The sequence below is a fragment of the Malania oleifera genome, chromosome 3 (genome assembly GCF_029873635.1).
Source record: "Malania oleifera isolate guangnan ecotype guangnan chromosome 3, ASM2987363v1, whole genome shotgun sequence".
In the NCBI taxonomy this organism is placed as follows: Eukaryota; Viridiplantae; Streptophyta; class Magnoliopsida; order Santalales; family Ximeniaceae; genus Malania; species Malania oleifera.
In genome coordinates this window covers 99,828,630-99,846,496 of record NC_080419.1, presented here as the reverse complement: position 1 = coordinate 99,846,496, position 17,867 = coordinate 99,828,630, and the positions used below count along the sequence as shown (strand labels likewise).

The 17,867-nt window shown below is 35.8% G+C and overlaps 1 protein-coding gene across 5 annotated transcripts in view; it reads right to left on the bottom strand.

The window, feature by feature from the left end:
- Positions 1-17,867, bottom strand: part of LOC131152257 (uncharacterized) — a 28,207-nt gene that overhangs the window by 1,577 nt on the left and 8,763 nt on the right. For 2 of the 5 annotated variants that reach the window (XM_058104025.1, XM_058104024.1), the window contains exons 3-8: positions 13,030-13,229; positions 5,962-6,233; positions 5,009-5,669; positions 4,331-4,530; positions 3,985-4,229; positions 2,750-3,631 (exon numbers count right to left, since the gene is read on the bottom strand). In XM_058104025.1, the coding sequence (XP_057960008.1) occupies positions 2,937-3,631; positions 3,985-4,229; positions 4,331-4,530; positions 5,009-5,669; positions 5,962-6,233; positions 13,030-13,047 (2,091 nt within the window). In that variant the 5' untranslated portion in view covers positions 13,048-13,229 and the 3' untranslated portion in view covers positions 2,750-2,936. Of the gene's footprint in view, positions 1-2,749; positions 3,632-3,984; positions 4,230-4,330; positions 4,531-5,008; positions 5,670-5,961; positions 6,234-13,029; positions 13,230-17,867 lie in introns of those variants that run through there. The other 3 variants (XM_058104027.1, XM_058104023.1, XM_058104028.1) reach the window with 2 other exon arrangements.

Here is a 17,867-nt window from a genome sequence, read left to right as displayed (position 1 = left end):
TCGATCCTCTGCCAATCTTATCAGCTATATCTTAATCCATCCAATGAATTTGTCGTGCACTTTAGTTGCCCTAGGATAACTCACCACCATACCACTTTCAAGACCACCCAAATCTAACTAATGGAGAAGAGAAATTGAAGAACCATAAATGAAAAAAAAACATTTTGAGAGGAGACAACCCATTTCATTGTATACACACTACGGATGCCATCGCCACTACATCTGCCTCGGCCCACATGCGCACGGCCCGCCATTGTACTCCAGGCATAGCTTTGCCAAATCCAATAGGAAGTAGCATTGAGTGAGAGAGAATCATATTTAAAAAAAAGATTATAAGGAAAAAGTGGCGAAGGATGAAAAGAAAGGAGAGGATGAGATTTATCCAAGGATAGCAGCACAAGATTCAAGCATGGTTTTAAATAGCAGCCACGACCATTACCTAACACTGTTATGTAGCGGTTTTTTGGGTCCCTAATACCGTTACACCCTGCTAAAGTGGTGGGAAGAGAAATCTCATCTACAACAGCTGTTAGGCCCGTCACAGACTGCTACAGCCTACAGGATTGTTACAGAAAATTTTTTTTTTTTATTTTTAAATTTTTTTTCTTATTGTTATTTTTTCCCCTTTCATAAATTGTTCTTAATTAAGCACAACGGTAAAGTTATCGTTGTGTGACCTAAAGGTCATAGGTTCAAGGCATGGAAACAGCCTTTTGCAAAAATGCAAGGTAATGTTACATACTATAGACCCATCGTGGTCTGGCCCTTCCCAAACCCCACATATGTGAAAGCTTTGTGCACTAGACTGCCCTTTTAAGCTATATGGAGGCGCGCGCACGGGGGGAGAGGGGGTGATTATAATGAAGATGATAATATTTTTTTCAATGTTCACAAGAGATGCATTAACTAATAATTTGATATTTATTTTCTATATTGTTTAACTTCAACCTTCTTTTCTTTCCTAGTTTTTACCTTGTTCCGGTTGTTGGTACATTATTTTTTATTTAATGATAAATTTTATGATTATATACTATCTAGTTAAACTGTAGGTTGCAATTACACTATATAATTTGTTAGTCTAAATATATTTGAGTTTTATTCCTTTAACAAATAAAATAATATAATTTATTTAATACTGTATTATCTATATGTTTTACGTGCCTAATATATTAGTGGAATTTATAATGAATTTTCTTCAATTAATTAATTTATCAAGCATGTGATTAATGAAAAAGTGAATATATATATATATATATATATATATATATATATAATTTTCTGTCTATAGCATTTTAAAACAAATGTAAAATTTGTTCCCATTATCGAACAATGTTAGCATGTTGAACTAAAAGACCCAAAACACACTAAAACTCCTTTTAGGAAGAGTTAAGAGCTTAAAACATGCAAATTTACCAATATACACAAGGTTTTGTGTGCTTAAAAAAATTTCACAGCCATTACACCCACTTCTCATAATGTAACATCTGCTACTCCCACGTCTAGCTACACCCGTTACTGTTATATTACGCTGCTCGCTACCTCTATTTTAAACCTTGGATCCAAGGCAGTGAGAGAGAAATTTATTGAAGAGATGAGGGAAAATGGAAGATGAATGCACTCGGTTGTGAAAATAGATCAGATGAGACAACACAGCCCTACAATAATGTTGTGTTGATTATGCGTGTGAGAGAGAGGGAGAGAGAGCAAGAAAAGTAGGTACAAAGATTTAAAAGACACCATTTCACATGTGCAAAGCAGGTACAAAGATTTAATTCCTTCATATTTTTTAAGATAAAAAAAAATAATAATAATAATAATAACAACTGCAAACTAAATAATAATAACAGTAATAACAATAATAATAATAGTAATTACTGCCTAATACTGCCCCAATAACTGAACTACAATCTTTCATTTTCGGTAACTGTTAGATTACTACTTTACTCAAAAAGTAAAGCAGCTAGGAGGTGGGCCAACATAAGCTCTTAACACTCCCCGCATATGCAGCCTGATAGCACATTGAAAGACAAACAAATGATAAAAGTAACAAATACCTGAGCCAATGTTTTGAAAGGCGAATTCTTAAGGTGAGGTGTTTTAACCCTTAAGAGGTGAGACATAAGTCTTAAGGTGTTGGGGCGTAAGCCTTTTGAGAATTTTTTTTTAAAGATAAAAATATGTAAATAAATTATATGTATTGTAAAAATAAAGAAAAAATTAAGAAAACTACTAAAATAATGTAATATATATATATACTTTGCAAACTACTCCTTGGCCATTCAAAATTGTTAACTCGAGTACATGACTTAAATTATGACGAGATAGTTGTACTTTATAAAGTTTAAGCTATTTTCATGATCTAAGATACAACTCTCAGTTATTTTGGAAAAGTTGAGGTTCAATAGTTTTAGAAATCAACTCATATTATGACATTACTTTTATATATAAACATGCAGCTAAAATTTTCTAACCAACTTGAGAATCACATACCCAAAATGCATAAGCCTCAACTAAAAAGGCACAAAAGGCATGTCTTTTGTAAAAATGCTACAAAAAATGCATAAGCCTTAGCAAGTAATGCATTAGCCTTCTTGAGATTGAGCCTCAAGGCGTTTTAGGCATGCCTTGCCTTGAGGCGAGCCTCGATTGAGCCTTTTAAAACACTGGCCTGAACTAAGATCACAATAGTTATGAAGTTAAAGAATAGGTGGCAGAATTTGCAAGTTCAAGGCAACAAAACTACCTTCATGGGTGGAGGACATAGTTTCATGAAGATAAAAAAATGAAGCATTCGTGAGGCAGGTGAAAGGCCCAAATCTTCAAGTTCTATTGCAATCAGATCAAAGATTATTACTTGAAGCCTTAAAAATAAACCTGGGACGCACAAGCAGAAATGCTTTCACCCAAACAGGCACGCAACATCAATGGCCAGCCTATCAATGGAACCGAGAAAAATGCAGGGGATTATCTGCCATTTGAGAGCTCATCTCCGAAGTTAAGGGCTGGAGTAGCCCACTATTAGACAGCTCTTCCAAGCCTTTAATGTCCTGTTGCAAGCGGGTTGCATGCAAAATGGCATGGTCAAGAACTAAAGGATCATCAGGAGGATGCTGCAAAAGGGTGAGCAAGGACTGCCGATAAATTTGAGCTGTCAATAGTGGCCTTGCAATGTGCCGACTTTTGCATAATATTGCAACCTTGATGACATGCTTACAAAGATTTCCTGACATTGACCATGGGCAATCACAAATAGAGAACTCTGACCCAGGATTCCAAATTGTATATGCCACGTTTCTATCTGTTTGAGAAATGACTTTAGCCAGCTGGAGATTTTCCTCATCCAGTAACATATCTACATCTGGGATTTGCAAAGCCTGAGACCAAGGGTTAGTTAACAAGAACTGATCCCTTGAATCTTCAAAATAGCCAGTCTCTATGCAGTATTGATTGAACCAATACAAAGAATGAAGTACAGTAGTCAATGTGTGAATCAACCAATCAACTCGTGGCAAAGGGTTGGCATGTAGCTCATTAAAAAGCTTGGATTTCAACCTCAAGTGATAGGACTCAATGGCGGCATGGGGTTCTTGACTCGCCACAGGGAGAGTCCTCACACCATTCACCCAAAGTTCTGCAAGACAATAAACCATGTGCCATCAAAGACTGAAATAATATCATTATGATTTATGATCACATGTCCTTCTATGATATACAAACAGCAAATTAAAAAACTGTGATATGTTTATCATTTCCACCAGCATTTGCAATATCGTCTCACAAAATATCATATTCTAAAATATTATCATAAGAGATGCTTTCTTTGTGCAACATTGTAAAATATAATACATTTTAACTACTGAGAAGTTCACACTATTCTGGGACAACAGCCACAATAAAACTTTCATCTAAACAAAAGCAAAATTTTATACTTGCTGGGGAAAACAAAAGCAAAACAAAACAAAACAAGGATGAATCAACAATTACCTATCCTTGGTAACCACTGAATTCTGAAATAATCCATGAAGGCACATTGATCAACAAATATTTGCATGAATTCTTCAATAGCATCCAGAGAACTTGTCCCGCTTCTTGTGCAGTACAAGATGCGGCCTAGTTGCTTAAACATATCTCGCTGTACATGAAAGTTACAGCATTTCTTCATAATATTTCTTATCAAAGAACGCCGTACATGCCAGAGGCACAAGAAGACCCGGCATTGGAAAGCATCTCTGCAAGTGGAGAGCGCGATCTTAGCACCTCCAACATTCTACTTGCTCAAAATCAAATTTGTGTGAAAGATGAAACCTTATCACTGGACTAAAATTATTACCTGATAATGACCATTTCAAAGGAAGGATCATCCACTAAAAAGGCACTTGGTTTCCATCTGGGATCCTTCTTCCGGATTCTTCTGACAAGGGGTGGCATCCATTTAGGAGCATCATGACCATGACAACTCGAGGTAATGACCCAAGCAACCGGAATTGCATTCCGAGATGAGTCAAAAACAAGTAAAGAACACAGAGGATACTACAGAAGAATAAAATGGAAAATCAGGCCTATGTACCATTAGGCCCTTGCACTGTAAATTCATAAAAAAGTTTGCAGATTATTTACAAATATTTCATATATTTCCCAGATTTGTTCCTTTTAATTTCTTCTTTTTCCCAAAAAGACACTTTTCTTTTATCCTAATTTTTTGTCCAGAATTCTTTCCACATTATTCCTCTAATTATTAACGCTTTTCTCCCCTTAAAAAGCTAGAAAAACACAGTATAGAGTTTTCCTAATTATTTCTGTTTGTGGACCAGAGTATACCTGATCCATACAACAATTCCCAAATCCCCACTTTAACACTGCTATCGAAGGACACATAAGGATTCTTATCTAGAAGAAAAATAAATAAATAAATAAAAACTATTAAAAGGAGTTCCCACATGGATGACAAACATAATAAGGAATCAAGAAGCATGTCTCGCCAAATAAAAGAAAGCATAAGAAATGGAACCTTGAGTTTCTTCAAACCAAACTTTGAATGGGATGCTACAGAACCGTTATGTCCATAACGGAGCATCTGCTGCAGCTGCCACTCTGTCTGTATGCCTAGAACAAGTGGGTCTGAACCTCTGTTATCCTGGAAGAAGAAAACATGCTTCTGATGGCGTTGAACCCAAAGGTTTATGCTACAATCATCATCTACATGTAGCTCATGAGTGGAATTAAGAATAACTCTTTCCATATTACGAACATCATTCCGAGTGAGAAAATCATTTCGGCTGTGTGGCCCACCATGCCTCTGCACCACCTCCATGTGATGTTGGATTACATTGTCCAAAGATATTCCAGCATAAAGCATAGATATCACTCTTTGACGTAATTCTTCTGAAATCCGAGGAGCATACATAGCTCGTGTTCCCACAGCATCCCGATCAAGTAACCCATGACATGGGGCCCCTGTTTTATCCACATGGCTTCGCTGATTGTAAATGATGAGTGCAAGGAGAGGTCGGATGTATAAACGTTTTACAGTGAAGTGGCAGAGGCACCCTCTCATCATGTGACGCCTACCAGGCCTGCTCCCCTTCCCTGATGCAGGCTTAGTATTTGTGCCATCCCCCATGCCAATCTCACTCTCTCTGTAGTCCTCAGGACCATAAGAACACCAGTATCTAAAGAAAAGCCGTGAAAAAAAATTAGCATGTGAAATGTTGCTGGAAGCATGGTTGATTTAAAAATAGCATTTTACAAAACAATATTTTGTGAAACAATTACAAGTTAAAAAGCACGTGGTTGACAGAAAACATGCTTTACAAAAACATGACAACAAGAAGTGTTATTCGTATGATGTTTTCATTTGAACTCCACCCCCCCCCCCCCCCCCCCGCGGTCTTCCAATCTCAACCCCACCCCATGCTGCAGAAATTTAATTAAAAGAAAAATAAATGGACAGGGAAGGCGTACAGTGTATATTCAAGGTAGGCATCAACCCTTGGTTTACTAATGCTACCTTCATGTCTTTTCCTTCTTGACTCAATGCGGAAGCTGGCAGGACATTCTGCATTAGCAGATTCCCCTTTTACAAAATCATCCACCCTAGAAAAAGGTATCAAGGCAATATCATCACCACCCTGGCGACCACCTTCTACTTTCACCCACTTAATCTGAGCAGCAGAAAATTCTGCACATGGAGGATCTTGCAATGGCAGGTTGAGAATGTTCTCCATTCTTGGCATCTGCAATAAAAGCAAAAGTCTGGATGATGTGATATGCACACAAATACCAAAAATGATTAAAGGATTTAGCTGAGTGGAGTAATTCACATATCATAATCTGAGCATGGAAACCCATTAAGAGTGGCCTGATTGTAGCTCTTTCCTCATATGGGAGCAATTGGAAGTCCACCAACAGGAAAGAGAAACAGTTATCTAATGAAATATGAAGCATTAAAACACACATAGCAAATGTTTAAAATAGAAGTAGGAGAGACAAACTGAATTATAAAGAAGTTTTAAAGTTTTGCTTCAACTTCTTGCTATTGTTTTCCAGTTTCTGATGATTGGGTAAGATATAGAGTTAGACTAGTACAAGGATGGAGAGATCAATCAAAAAACTTCTCCACCATATGACCATGCCTAATCAAATTTTGCTTCAATGTATAATGACATCCACAACTTAAACATGACCCACAAAGAACCAAGAATTGTAATTGGAACAGATACACCCTGCCCACCAGGTGGATAAACAACATTAACTAACTTTAGTGAAAAAAAGAAAACCAAGCCTCTATACAACTATGGTGGGTCTACCCTACCCTTTTTTAATGCACATTTGTCCAGCCCTCGCCATGCCCGTGGGAATGAAACCACAATAACTAACTTAGTCAAAAAGAAAACCAAGTTTTTAAACAACTACGGTGGGTCTACCCTACGCATTTTCTAATGGCACAATAAAATAGTAAAGCAATTATTAGCTATTTTTGTTTATTCTCTTTTTATTAATTTTTACCCAGCTATGGTAGGACAACTCAGTGTACCTAATATTTCTGCCCTGTTTCAACATTGTCTAAAGTACCCAACAAGAGGCAAGAATTATGCAGTTCCTAGCTTAAATTTATGCTAATAACCAAAGATAAATATTTATGCTCCAGTTACCATAAAAATGTAAAACAACAAAACAAAATATTGAGGCATCAGTGTTTTTTATCACAAAGAAAACAAGGGGGGAAATCAAGTTTAAAATTTTCATGACAGCCCTAAATTTTTAATGCATGTTTCTATGAATGCGCTACTATATTGGGTTTAAGGACAATTAGAAAACTGAAATAAATGCTAATCACCAAAACAAGGACCTTGAAACAAATTGAGCTTGACCATAGTTGCTAGTGTCTGCAAGGGTGTAAATAGGCATAATGCAAGTGCATTAGATGTAGCCAAAAATGCTCAGTGGAATGCTATATCAGAGTAATGAAAAAACATATCTTTCCTAGAAATTTGTTTGTTTTTCTCTAATAGAATTTTTTTTGTAACCAAAAGAACAAAAAAAGGGAGGACTCAATTTTACAAATCATAGTAATGCATGAAATGAAAAGTAATATAGGATATAGATTATATCCCAGATTTTGTTAAGGAGGAGTCTTATTCCCCTATTTGTATATTCTTAATCTATCAATGAATTTCTTCTTGTATCGAAAAAAATGGGACATGGCCACAAACCAAGGAAACAATGTATAAAAAAAAACACTTATTTAAACAATTATTATTGCTTACATAATAAAAAGAATATGTATTGAGAGAAGAGGAACAAGACATTACAACATATAGGAGAACAGAAATCCTCAAAAGAAGAAAAATCACTAACAGCTTGTTTGGTTCAGTGGAATAATTATTCCAAGGAATAAGATGCAATTTAGTGTAAAATTGGGGAATTGAGGGAATAGCTATTCCTTACATACTCCTAATCATTTCATTTCAATACGTAACAAGAGAAGAATAGATATTTACATGGTGAAATTTGGGAATAGTTATTCCTTGTGTATTCCGTATTATGGACTCATAAAAAGTTCACATTGTTATGCTTTATAGTAACAACTTATTTCTTGTATAACAAATTGGAAGAGCTGATCTTTAAGGAAATGAAAAGTTCGAGGCATATGAGTCAATTTTATGTGGGAGTGTGGGTTAATGGGTCTTCCCTAGGGCAATGAGAAATTAGTTATACAAGAATTTCTTGTTAGGCAGTGTGAGTTGAGGGATCTTCCCTTGGCAAATGCCAATTTTACATGGTTAGTGGGTGGGGCTAGGGAGGTGGCTGGTAGAATTAATAGGTTCTTGTTTTCAAACAGGGGAGGAAGAGTTTCTAATCTTTCTCAAGTATTGCATTACCTAGACCCACTTCTAATCATTTTCCTTATTCGAATCTAGGAAGGTGCCTTTGGGCCCCACCCCTTTTAGGTTCAAGAATATGTGGTTAGATCATAGCTCCATCCAAATCTTAGGGATTCATGGAGTGAGGATGTGGAAAGGCGTTGGCAGGGGTCTAGATTTATGAGAAATTGAAGAGGTTGAAAGAAACACTAAAAGTGTGGAATAGGGAGGTGTTTGGAGATTTAAAAGGTTTATTATTCTAGGAGAATTGGAAGAGTTAAATAGAGAGGAAGAAGGCGTGACCCTTTCTAGGGGCTTAAAGGTTTTCTCTGAAAAAAAATGAATTGGAAGAGCTGATCTTTAAGGAAATGAGAAGTTGGAGGAAGAAGACGAAGTTTAAATGGGTTAGAGATGGCAACTGTGATTCTATTTTTTTCGTAGAATAATCAATGGAAAAATGAGAAAGAATTTGATAAGGGAGATGGAGGTGGATAGGAGGGGTAATTATCCCAAGTTCTAGTAAAAATTGCCACTGAGATAACTGATTTTTATTATAATTTGTGTTAGGGATTTATACTAAAAGACATGCTTTGTGTAATCGGTTTTAGTATTTATTAATAATTTCAGTTATTCCATTTTAATGAGAATCTTTGTGAGCAATGTTTGCCTGACATTATTTATTTAATGATTATGCATGCGTGTCTTTTATCTATATAGTAGGTGATCTAATGTGTAGAGTACGACTTATACACAAAAGATTAGATCATCAGTTCTTATAGAATATAAGTTTATTATTCACAGTCTTAAATGAAATTGGACACACCATTGGTAGGACTATAGCACAAGGTTTTAATAGGTCTGTCTTGAGTATTGGGAATGGAATAGTTCCAACTCCTTGTGCTAGTACACTTTGTGTGTATTGAACAATACCGTCTTGGGGTAATTTTTTTTTTATACTGACTATATAAAATAATTAATACATCATGATTATTAAGTACTTATGCTCTTAATCATGATATGATTATTGGACACGTGCATATAGTGTTTATTACTTCGATTCATAGAAGAGCGAGATTATTTACGGGTCAATAAACTCAGTGAGTTGGATGATGACATTATGTGTATGGTGAACTGTTGGCCTTACAAGGTTTAAAATCTTGTTATCTTATTTTGATGCTAACAAACAAGTGGAATTTAATGTATTTGTGTGAGTAATGTTATTTCAGGGCTCATATATGAGAAAGCAAAGTCAAAGTGCTCACAAGGATCAAATGAAACTTAAAAGAGTCAAAGTATGAATTTAAAGATGATTTAAATAAAACTTGAAGATTATGAGAACATGCATATTAAAGTGAACTTGCTAAAAGCCTAAAGTACATTGAAAGCTTGAAGAAAAGATGGACTCAAAGTGCTCACAAGGATCAATTGAAGCTTACAAGAGTCAAAGCATGGATTTAAAGATGATTTAAATAAAACTTGAAGATTATGAGAGCATGCATATTAAAGTGAACTTGCTAAAAGCCTAAAGTACATTGAAAGCTTGAAGAAAAGATGGCCTCAAAGCAAGAACATACATGAAGACTTCAAGAGTTGAAGGAATTTTAAGGAAGTTTTATGTAAGTACTTCAAATAATTCAATATGGATACATGAAGCTCTTAGGTTAACTTCTTGGACCTAGATTCCTTTTAAAATACTTGGAAAATATTTTTATAAGGTCAAAAGATATTTCAAAAAGATTAAAATTATTTTTGAAATGAAAAGCATCAAAAAGACGTTTTTCCAAATGATGTCATTTTTTCTACATCCGCATTGAGGTGCATTTTTCTCTATCAAAAACTACTTATTTTAAAAAGTGTTCAACATGAAAGTTGTAGGATTTTCTCTTACCTTTCTTTTGACACCAAGAACACCTAATTTGGAGTTGTACAGAAAAAATTATGACCAAAATACTGAAGCGGGGTCAACGCTGTCAGCAAACTGAACACTGTTCACGGAGGAACTTCAGATGACTAAACAGCAGACAGAGCCAATTCAAACGACTGAAGTGTAACTTCAGACGTCTGAAGAATATCTTCAGTCAACTGAAGATTAAGTTCAGTCTTTTGAAGATTTTGCTAAAGGTTTTCTAAAGAGGCAGAACCACCTCAGACGACTGAACCCGAGACTTCAGTCGTCTGAATAGTGTTAACGGACATATTTTTTAAAAGTTTTTAAATTTAAACTTATATTTCTTGTGCTCCAAACTTTCTACAAACTTAGGAAACACTCCAAGTCACTTGGAGAACACGAAATAGACTTGATTTATCATCTATAAATAACCCTCCAAGGCTAAGGATTAATCACACCAAGAAAATACAGCAAACAAGCTTTCTTGCTCTCAAATTTCCCAATTCTCTCAAAACTCTCTTATGCAATCAATTTATGAGTTTCACTACTAAGATTTGCTGTGAATTTATCAAGAAAATTCTGAGTCTACTCTTAATTCTTTCAACCTACAAAGAAGGCTTACGGTGATATCTTCTTGAGTTTCATATTTCCATATTGTGAATTTGATCAAGTATATAGATTTAACTTGTACTAATCAGCTCTTTGTGTGAGCATTCTTTGTACACATCTATTTGATTTATATTTTGTAGATATTGACAGTTCAAGGTTATTTGGATCATTGGCTAAGCGAGGGGATATCGCTTAGAGAGGCGGGCTCTGACCTAATTGAAAAAGTGACCGAACGAGGGTACATCGTTTGGAGAGGCGGACTCTAGCCTACTGAAGGAGTGTATAAATGGTGTTGTTCCGCTTGACAAAGGAACTGGTTTTAGTAAATCCTTTGGTGGTTAGCCAAAGGCGAGGACATAAGCTGGGGATAAGCTGAACCTCGTAAAAATCCCAGTCTCACTCTCTCTTTCCCTTACTCTTTATTTTTCAGCACATATAAATTGTGTGGATGATTTAAATTCCTAAATCATATATACTACATATATTTGGAAATCAAGTAAACTTAAAGTCTAATTTTGATTTGGGATTGCGGAAACCGAAAGGGAGTACGTTGGTTAAACCATACTTTGCGGAAACCATAAGGGAGTATGAAATCTAAGGTGTGGCCCCAAAAGGGGGGTGAATTGGGTTATTTAAAAATTCCTTAGATCCTTTTTGTCCCTTTTTATAATCTTTTAACGATTTCTTGTATTATTGTTAACTAGGAAATCCACACAAATTTCTATTCCCTTTAATCAATCCACAATCGCAGCAACTACAATTAATCAAACAATCTGTTCAAGCAAAACAACCATACAACAAGAAATCAATTTGGAATATTTAACAGCCCTGTATATGAATGTGAAGTTCCTGTAGTTGGCTTGTGAATTTGAATATTAAAAAGACATCCGTTTACTTTTGCAATATTAGAATTCAAATAAACCTTCAGCTAATTTATTTTGGGATGTTAACCAATCAAAGTACTTCCTTTCGACTTCCGCAAAAGATCAATTAACCAAGGTACTCCCTTTCAATTTCCGCAAGCCCAAAAACAAATTGGACTTTGGGTTTACTTAATTTCCAATATGTGTTGCTTTATGATTAAAAATATTAAAACATCCACGCAGGTTATATCTTTGCTGAAATGTAAAAGAGAGCAAGGGAAAGAGAGCGACACCACCCCTTTTACGAGGTTCGGCTTACCCCAGCCTACGTCCTCGCCTTAGGTCAACCACTTAAGGAATTTATATATCTTGTTCCTTCCGGGTGGAACAAAAACCTTACACAAATTATCTTCTTTTTTAGGAAGAGAAACCTCTCCAAGCACCAGCTTGTGCTTGGTCCAACGATCCAACAAACCTTTGAATCGTTCAAAGAACAAGAAGATAGAAGTAGATATGCGTACAAAAACACTCTCAAAATTCAGAGCAGGTTGTACAAATTAAGTTTTAAATCGTACTTCAAAAACCAAAGCTAAATAGAAAATGTGAAGCTTTAAAGGTTTAGAAGTCACCGATGGTTCTTAAAAAGGAATTGAATGCAACTCGAAACCAAGCTTTTGATTTTTCAATCCACCAAAATCGTAGAGTTTTTCTCCAGTAAGATGATGTGAGCAAAAAGAACTTAAAGAGAATTTCAGTGCAGGAATAACTTCGGCATATAGCTCGTTTGATCTTTTGGTTTTCTTTGCTTGTACATTTTTCATTGCTCAAAGGAGGTATTTATAGACTTTTTCAAAGAAAAGTTTCCTCATTTAATTAGGTAACTTTTCAAAAAGTATTGAATTATAGAATAAATTTTGAAATTCAAAATTTTGACTATCTTCCCGTTGAGTTTTAAAAATTTGTTCCGAGTGGCAGTCGCCTGCCATAGTGAAAACTAGACAACCAAAAAGTTGGCAATTGCCTAGCTTGACCACCCAGGCGCCTAACAATGCTCAGGCAGTCGCCTAACACCCTACTGCCTCCCAAGTTTACTTCTTCTAAAATTTGGTAGTCACCTGCCTATATAGGGCAGTCACCTGGCTCTCAGTCTTTCCCTTATATTCTTTGAAAATTTTTCTTCCTTTGAGACCTTTGTTACTTTGATTTCAAAAACATATTTTAAGGTCTTTAAAAAATGTGTATCTTAGTTTCTTTTGATTTATAAGAGCTTCACATATCTAGATAGTAATGGCTTTGAAGTACTTACAACAATCCTTCTAATCATGGTCTCCTTAATCACTAAATCCTTCAGCCTCCTTCAGCCTCTCGAGGTTCACTTTTGACTTTAAGATTTGCTTGGCCTTTAACCTCTTCATTTGTTGTCCATTGTTTCAATGTTCTGAGGAGCTTCCACTAGATTGACATTGATCTTCAGCTTATCAACCGTGAGTATCCTTTTACCTAGATCTGAAATCAAATCACTCAACACTACATGTTAAAGCATCATTCATTTTGTTATTATCAAAACAAGATTGAAAAACCCAATTAGACCAACAGAATATGTTACTTGGTTAACACCCAAAGATAAATTTACTAAGAGTTCATTTGAATTCTGAATTTTGGGACGAGTGTGAATGTTTTGTTGAATATTGAATTGAGAAACAAATTACATTCTCTACAAGGCTTACAAATTCGTATACATAGGGCTACAAACAAAATAACCATCTTGATTGGATATTGTGGTTGATTGAAAAAATTGATTGGTTTGGTTGATTGATTGATTATTTGATTGTTTAAATACTTTATTGGTATATGGTTGTGGATTGAATATTATTTTAAGTATTGGTTGTGTATTTGGTAAATCAACAAGAAGACAAGAATACATTAAAAAGAAGTAAAAGAAATTTTTAAATCCAATTCACCCCCCCTCTTGGGACTACACCTTACTTTTCATGAACATTAATTATTGATATAATCCATATCCCGGTATCGGGATTGATGATACCCCCTTGAGGAAGCTTATAAGTTTTGATTGTGTCAAACCCTACAGGTGGATTTTGAATCCAGCACATCAAATCAATTAAGTGGAAGGTTTTAGGGAATTAATATGTCAATTAATTAAATTTTCAATAATTTAATTTAATAGAACGGTATATGTAATCTTTACGTGGGGAGATAAATAAGTATTTAATAATAGGAGCTCAAAATTTAAATTTCGAATATGATAGGGAGTGCAATTATAATTCTTTAGTGGTATGGATTATAATTAACGTAATTAAGGATAAATTCGGGTCGAATTAGGAATTCTTAATTACGTGGGAAGCCCTAGTCATATTTGCCCAAAGGTCCCTACTGCAGCCTATATACACATGCTCCATTCAGCAGCTAAGGGAGAAGAAAAAAAAACTCTCACAGAGGCAGTCGTGAGAGAAGAAAACCCTAGAAGCCGCTTATGAGCCCACTCTCTCAGGAGCAAGGCGTGTTCAAGGAATACAGTAGAAGATTCCTGGTCGTCTTCAAGAGTTCGTTTTCGTACTTGCAAATTCGGGATCAAACCAGACAGATATCGCAGGTATAATCCTAATCACGTAATTAGGGATTGCATGATCTGATTATTTCTTTTGTTATCCATATGCACTACAACCGGATCTTAGGACTATTCCGCAGGTCCCTTCAATTTGTACACAGAGAAGAATGAGTAGACCAATGGTGGAAGGATTAGACTAACAGCCTTTTCCTATTGATAGGATTGCCTAGTTAGACAAAAATTTTGAGGAAGAGGAAGTTAGGGTTACAATTTTTGGGATGGAGAGGGCTAAAGGTCTTGGGCCAGATGGTTTTAGTTTAACTTTTTTATCAAGATTGTTGGGCGGTAGTGAAGAATGATGTAATGAAGGTTTTCAATGAGTTCTATTGGAACAGGGTTTTAAGTAAGAGCATTAATTCTACTTTTATCACTTAGGTGCCAAAGAAAAGTAGGTCTATCAAGTTATCTAATTATAGACCAATTAGCCTAGTTTATAGTGTTTATAAAATAATCACTAACGTACTAGCTAATAGGTTTAAGTGTGGTGCTTGATAAGACTATTTATAAGGTTCAAAGTGCATTCGTTGGGGGAAGACAAATTGTGGATGCAATCCTGATTGCGGATGAAATGATTGACAAATATTAGGAGGAATAAAAAGGGGTTTGTTTTTAAGTTGGATTTTGAACAAACTTGCAATAAAGTGAGCTGGAACTTTATGAATAAGATTTTCGTAAGGAAGGCATTTGGAAGACATGGCATAGACGGAAGAAAGGTTGTATGTTTAATGTGAATTTTGCGGTGATAGTGAATGGTGAGCCTAAATCTTGGTGTAGGGCCATGAGGGGGATTAAACAAGGGGATCCTTTTTCTCAATTTTTTTTCTTTTATCCATGTTGGTGGCTGATGTTTTGAGTAAGATGGCTGATAGGGCGGTGGATGGAGGTCTAGTGGCAGGTCTTGGAGTGGGAAGAGAGGAGATCATGGTGTCACACCTTCAATTTGCGAATGATACTATCTTTTTCTTAGGATCATAAGCCTTCTTTCTTTAATATATTGGGAATTCTCCAAATTTTTGAAAGGGTGTCGAGGCTTAAGATCAATTTGGGTAAAAGCGGTATCAAGGCTATTAACGTGCCTACGAAGAGTGTTAGGGATTTAGCTTTGGAAGTTGGGTGTGTTGAGTTGGGGTGGCCATTGTCCTATATAGGGGTTCCTTTGAGCGGTAATCCTAGATTAGTTAGTTTTCGGGATCCGGTGGTGGAGAGAGTGTCCAAGTGTTTAGATGGGTGGAAAGGAGCCCTTTCTTCTTTAGGAGAGAGGATTAGTCTAATTCAAGCTTGTCTTACTAGTATTCCATTGTATTTTCTTCCTATTTTCAAAATTCCAACTAGACTCGCTAATTAGATTGAGAGAATTATGAGAGATTTCTTTTGTCAAGAGTAGGGGTTTTTAGGGACCATTTGATGAGATAGGAGGTGGTTGGTAGGACTAAGAGGGAGGTGGTTTGGGTCTTAGAAATTTGGTGTCTAAGAACATGGCTCTTTTGGCTAAATAGCTTTGGCGGTTCGTGCTAGAGGCTTTTTCCTAGTGGCATAAAGTTATCAAAAGCAAGTTTGTACTTGATGGGAATGGGTGTGATAACTAATTTCAGTTCTAGATGTTCTTTGGAAAGCCTGTGAAAAGTTATTTCCCAAATTTACTCATTGTTTATTCCCCATACTAAATTTGTTTTCGGTAAGTGCAATAATACTCATTTTTGGAAAGACCTTTGGCTAGGGAATGTTGTTTTGTCCACCTCTTTTCCTTGCCTATTTTGCTTAAGCTCAAGGCAAAATGATACCATTTCTTCTTTTAGTGTAGACTCAAGCGGTTCCTTCTTGGGATTTTCACTCTAGGAGACCCTTGAATGATAGGGAAATTATTGCATTATCTTCTTTGTTGGTTATGTTGAACAATTGTAGGGTATCTTCCAAAGATGATAGTCAAACTTGGTTGTTGGATTCTTCGGGTGTTTATTCTTGTAAATCTTTCTGTAAATTCTTGGTTGGTACCAATGTCTCCTTTCCACTCTACAAAGTTATCTGGAAGGTCAAAACCCCCCTAAAATCAAAGCGTTTCTTTGGTTGGTTGTGCTTCACATGATAAATACTAATGACTTGCTGCAGATTAGGAGACCTTTAAAGGCTCTTTCTCTTGATATATGTATTTTTTTTTATTGTTCAAAATCTGTTTCACATCTTTTCTTGCATTGCGATTTTGTATGGAAGGTTTGGACAAGCTCTTCAATTATTTTGGAGAAAGCTGGGTTTGTCCAAGGACAATGGAGAAGTTCTTGGCAATATCTTTTGTGGGGTTTGGTAGGAAGAAGGAAGAAATTGCATTATGGATATTGTGCTTTATTGGCAATGTTCTGAGTTTGTGGAAGGAACATAACTTGCATAGATTTTCAGGGAAGAAGTTATCATATTTGTTGGTGTGGGAAAAAGTTCATTTAATGGCCTCATTATGGTGTGTGGACAATGGAAATTTAAAGGGGATGTATTTTTCAGACGTTCAGCATGATTGACAGTCTCTTCCTAGGGCGTGCTGATTTTCTTTTATTGTGTTTTACATTTTCTTTTTTTCTTTTTTTTTTCTAGGGATTCCCAAAGAAGGGGTGGCATTTTTCTAGAGCATTAAGTTCACCTTTAGGTCTGCCCTCTTATATATTACTAATAAAAAAATTGATAGACAAAAATACCACTACTTGCACCACAATAATTACTAAAATAGCCTAACTCTTCTAACACTTCCCCTCAAGGTGGTGTCCAAATATCACCTAACCCTAGCTTGTTACAACCACAAACACAAGGCAGGCTTAAATAAAAAGCCTTCTTGGAAACATCCCCTAACTGAGCCAAAAATTTCACAAATGGAGTCCTTACAACCTTCTTCAACACAACACCCCTCACAAAAATGACAGTCAATTTCATGTTTTTGTCTTCTCATGAAATACTAGGTTTCCAGCAAAATAAATGGCAGCTTGATTATCACAAAACATATCTATGGGCTTCTTAACCAAGAATCTCATCTCCGACATAAGAGACTTCAACCACAACAAGGTCATTCATAGTATGAGCCATAGCTCAATATTCTACTTCAACATTAGATCTAGCTACAGTAGTTTGTTTTCTGCTTGCCAGGTAACAAGATCGCCTCCAACAAATGTACAGTTCCCAGTAGTAAATCCTTGATCATCAACCAAGCCAACTCAATTTGCATCAAAGTATCCCATGATCTCACAGTTTCTATTACATTTATACATCAAACCTCTATTAGAAGAGCCTTTGAGATACCTTAGAATCTACAAACACATCCAAGTGTGGTTGTTTGGGATTTTCAATAAATTGACTCACCAGCCCACAGCAAAGGATATTTCAGGTCTAGTGACAATAAAGTTGATCAACTAGCCAACCAACTGCCTATATCAACGTTTGTGTTCAAAGTCCGATCCAACATCCCTAGATAGATTCGCACTAGGATCAAAAGGAGTATTAACTAGTTTAGCTCCCGACATTCCATTCTCACTTAGCAAGTC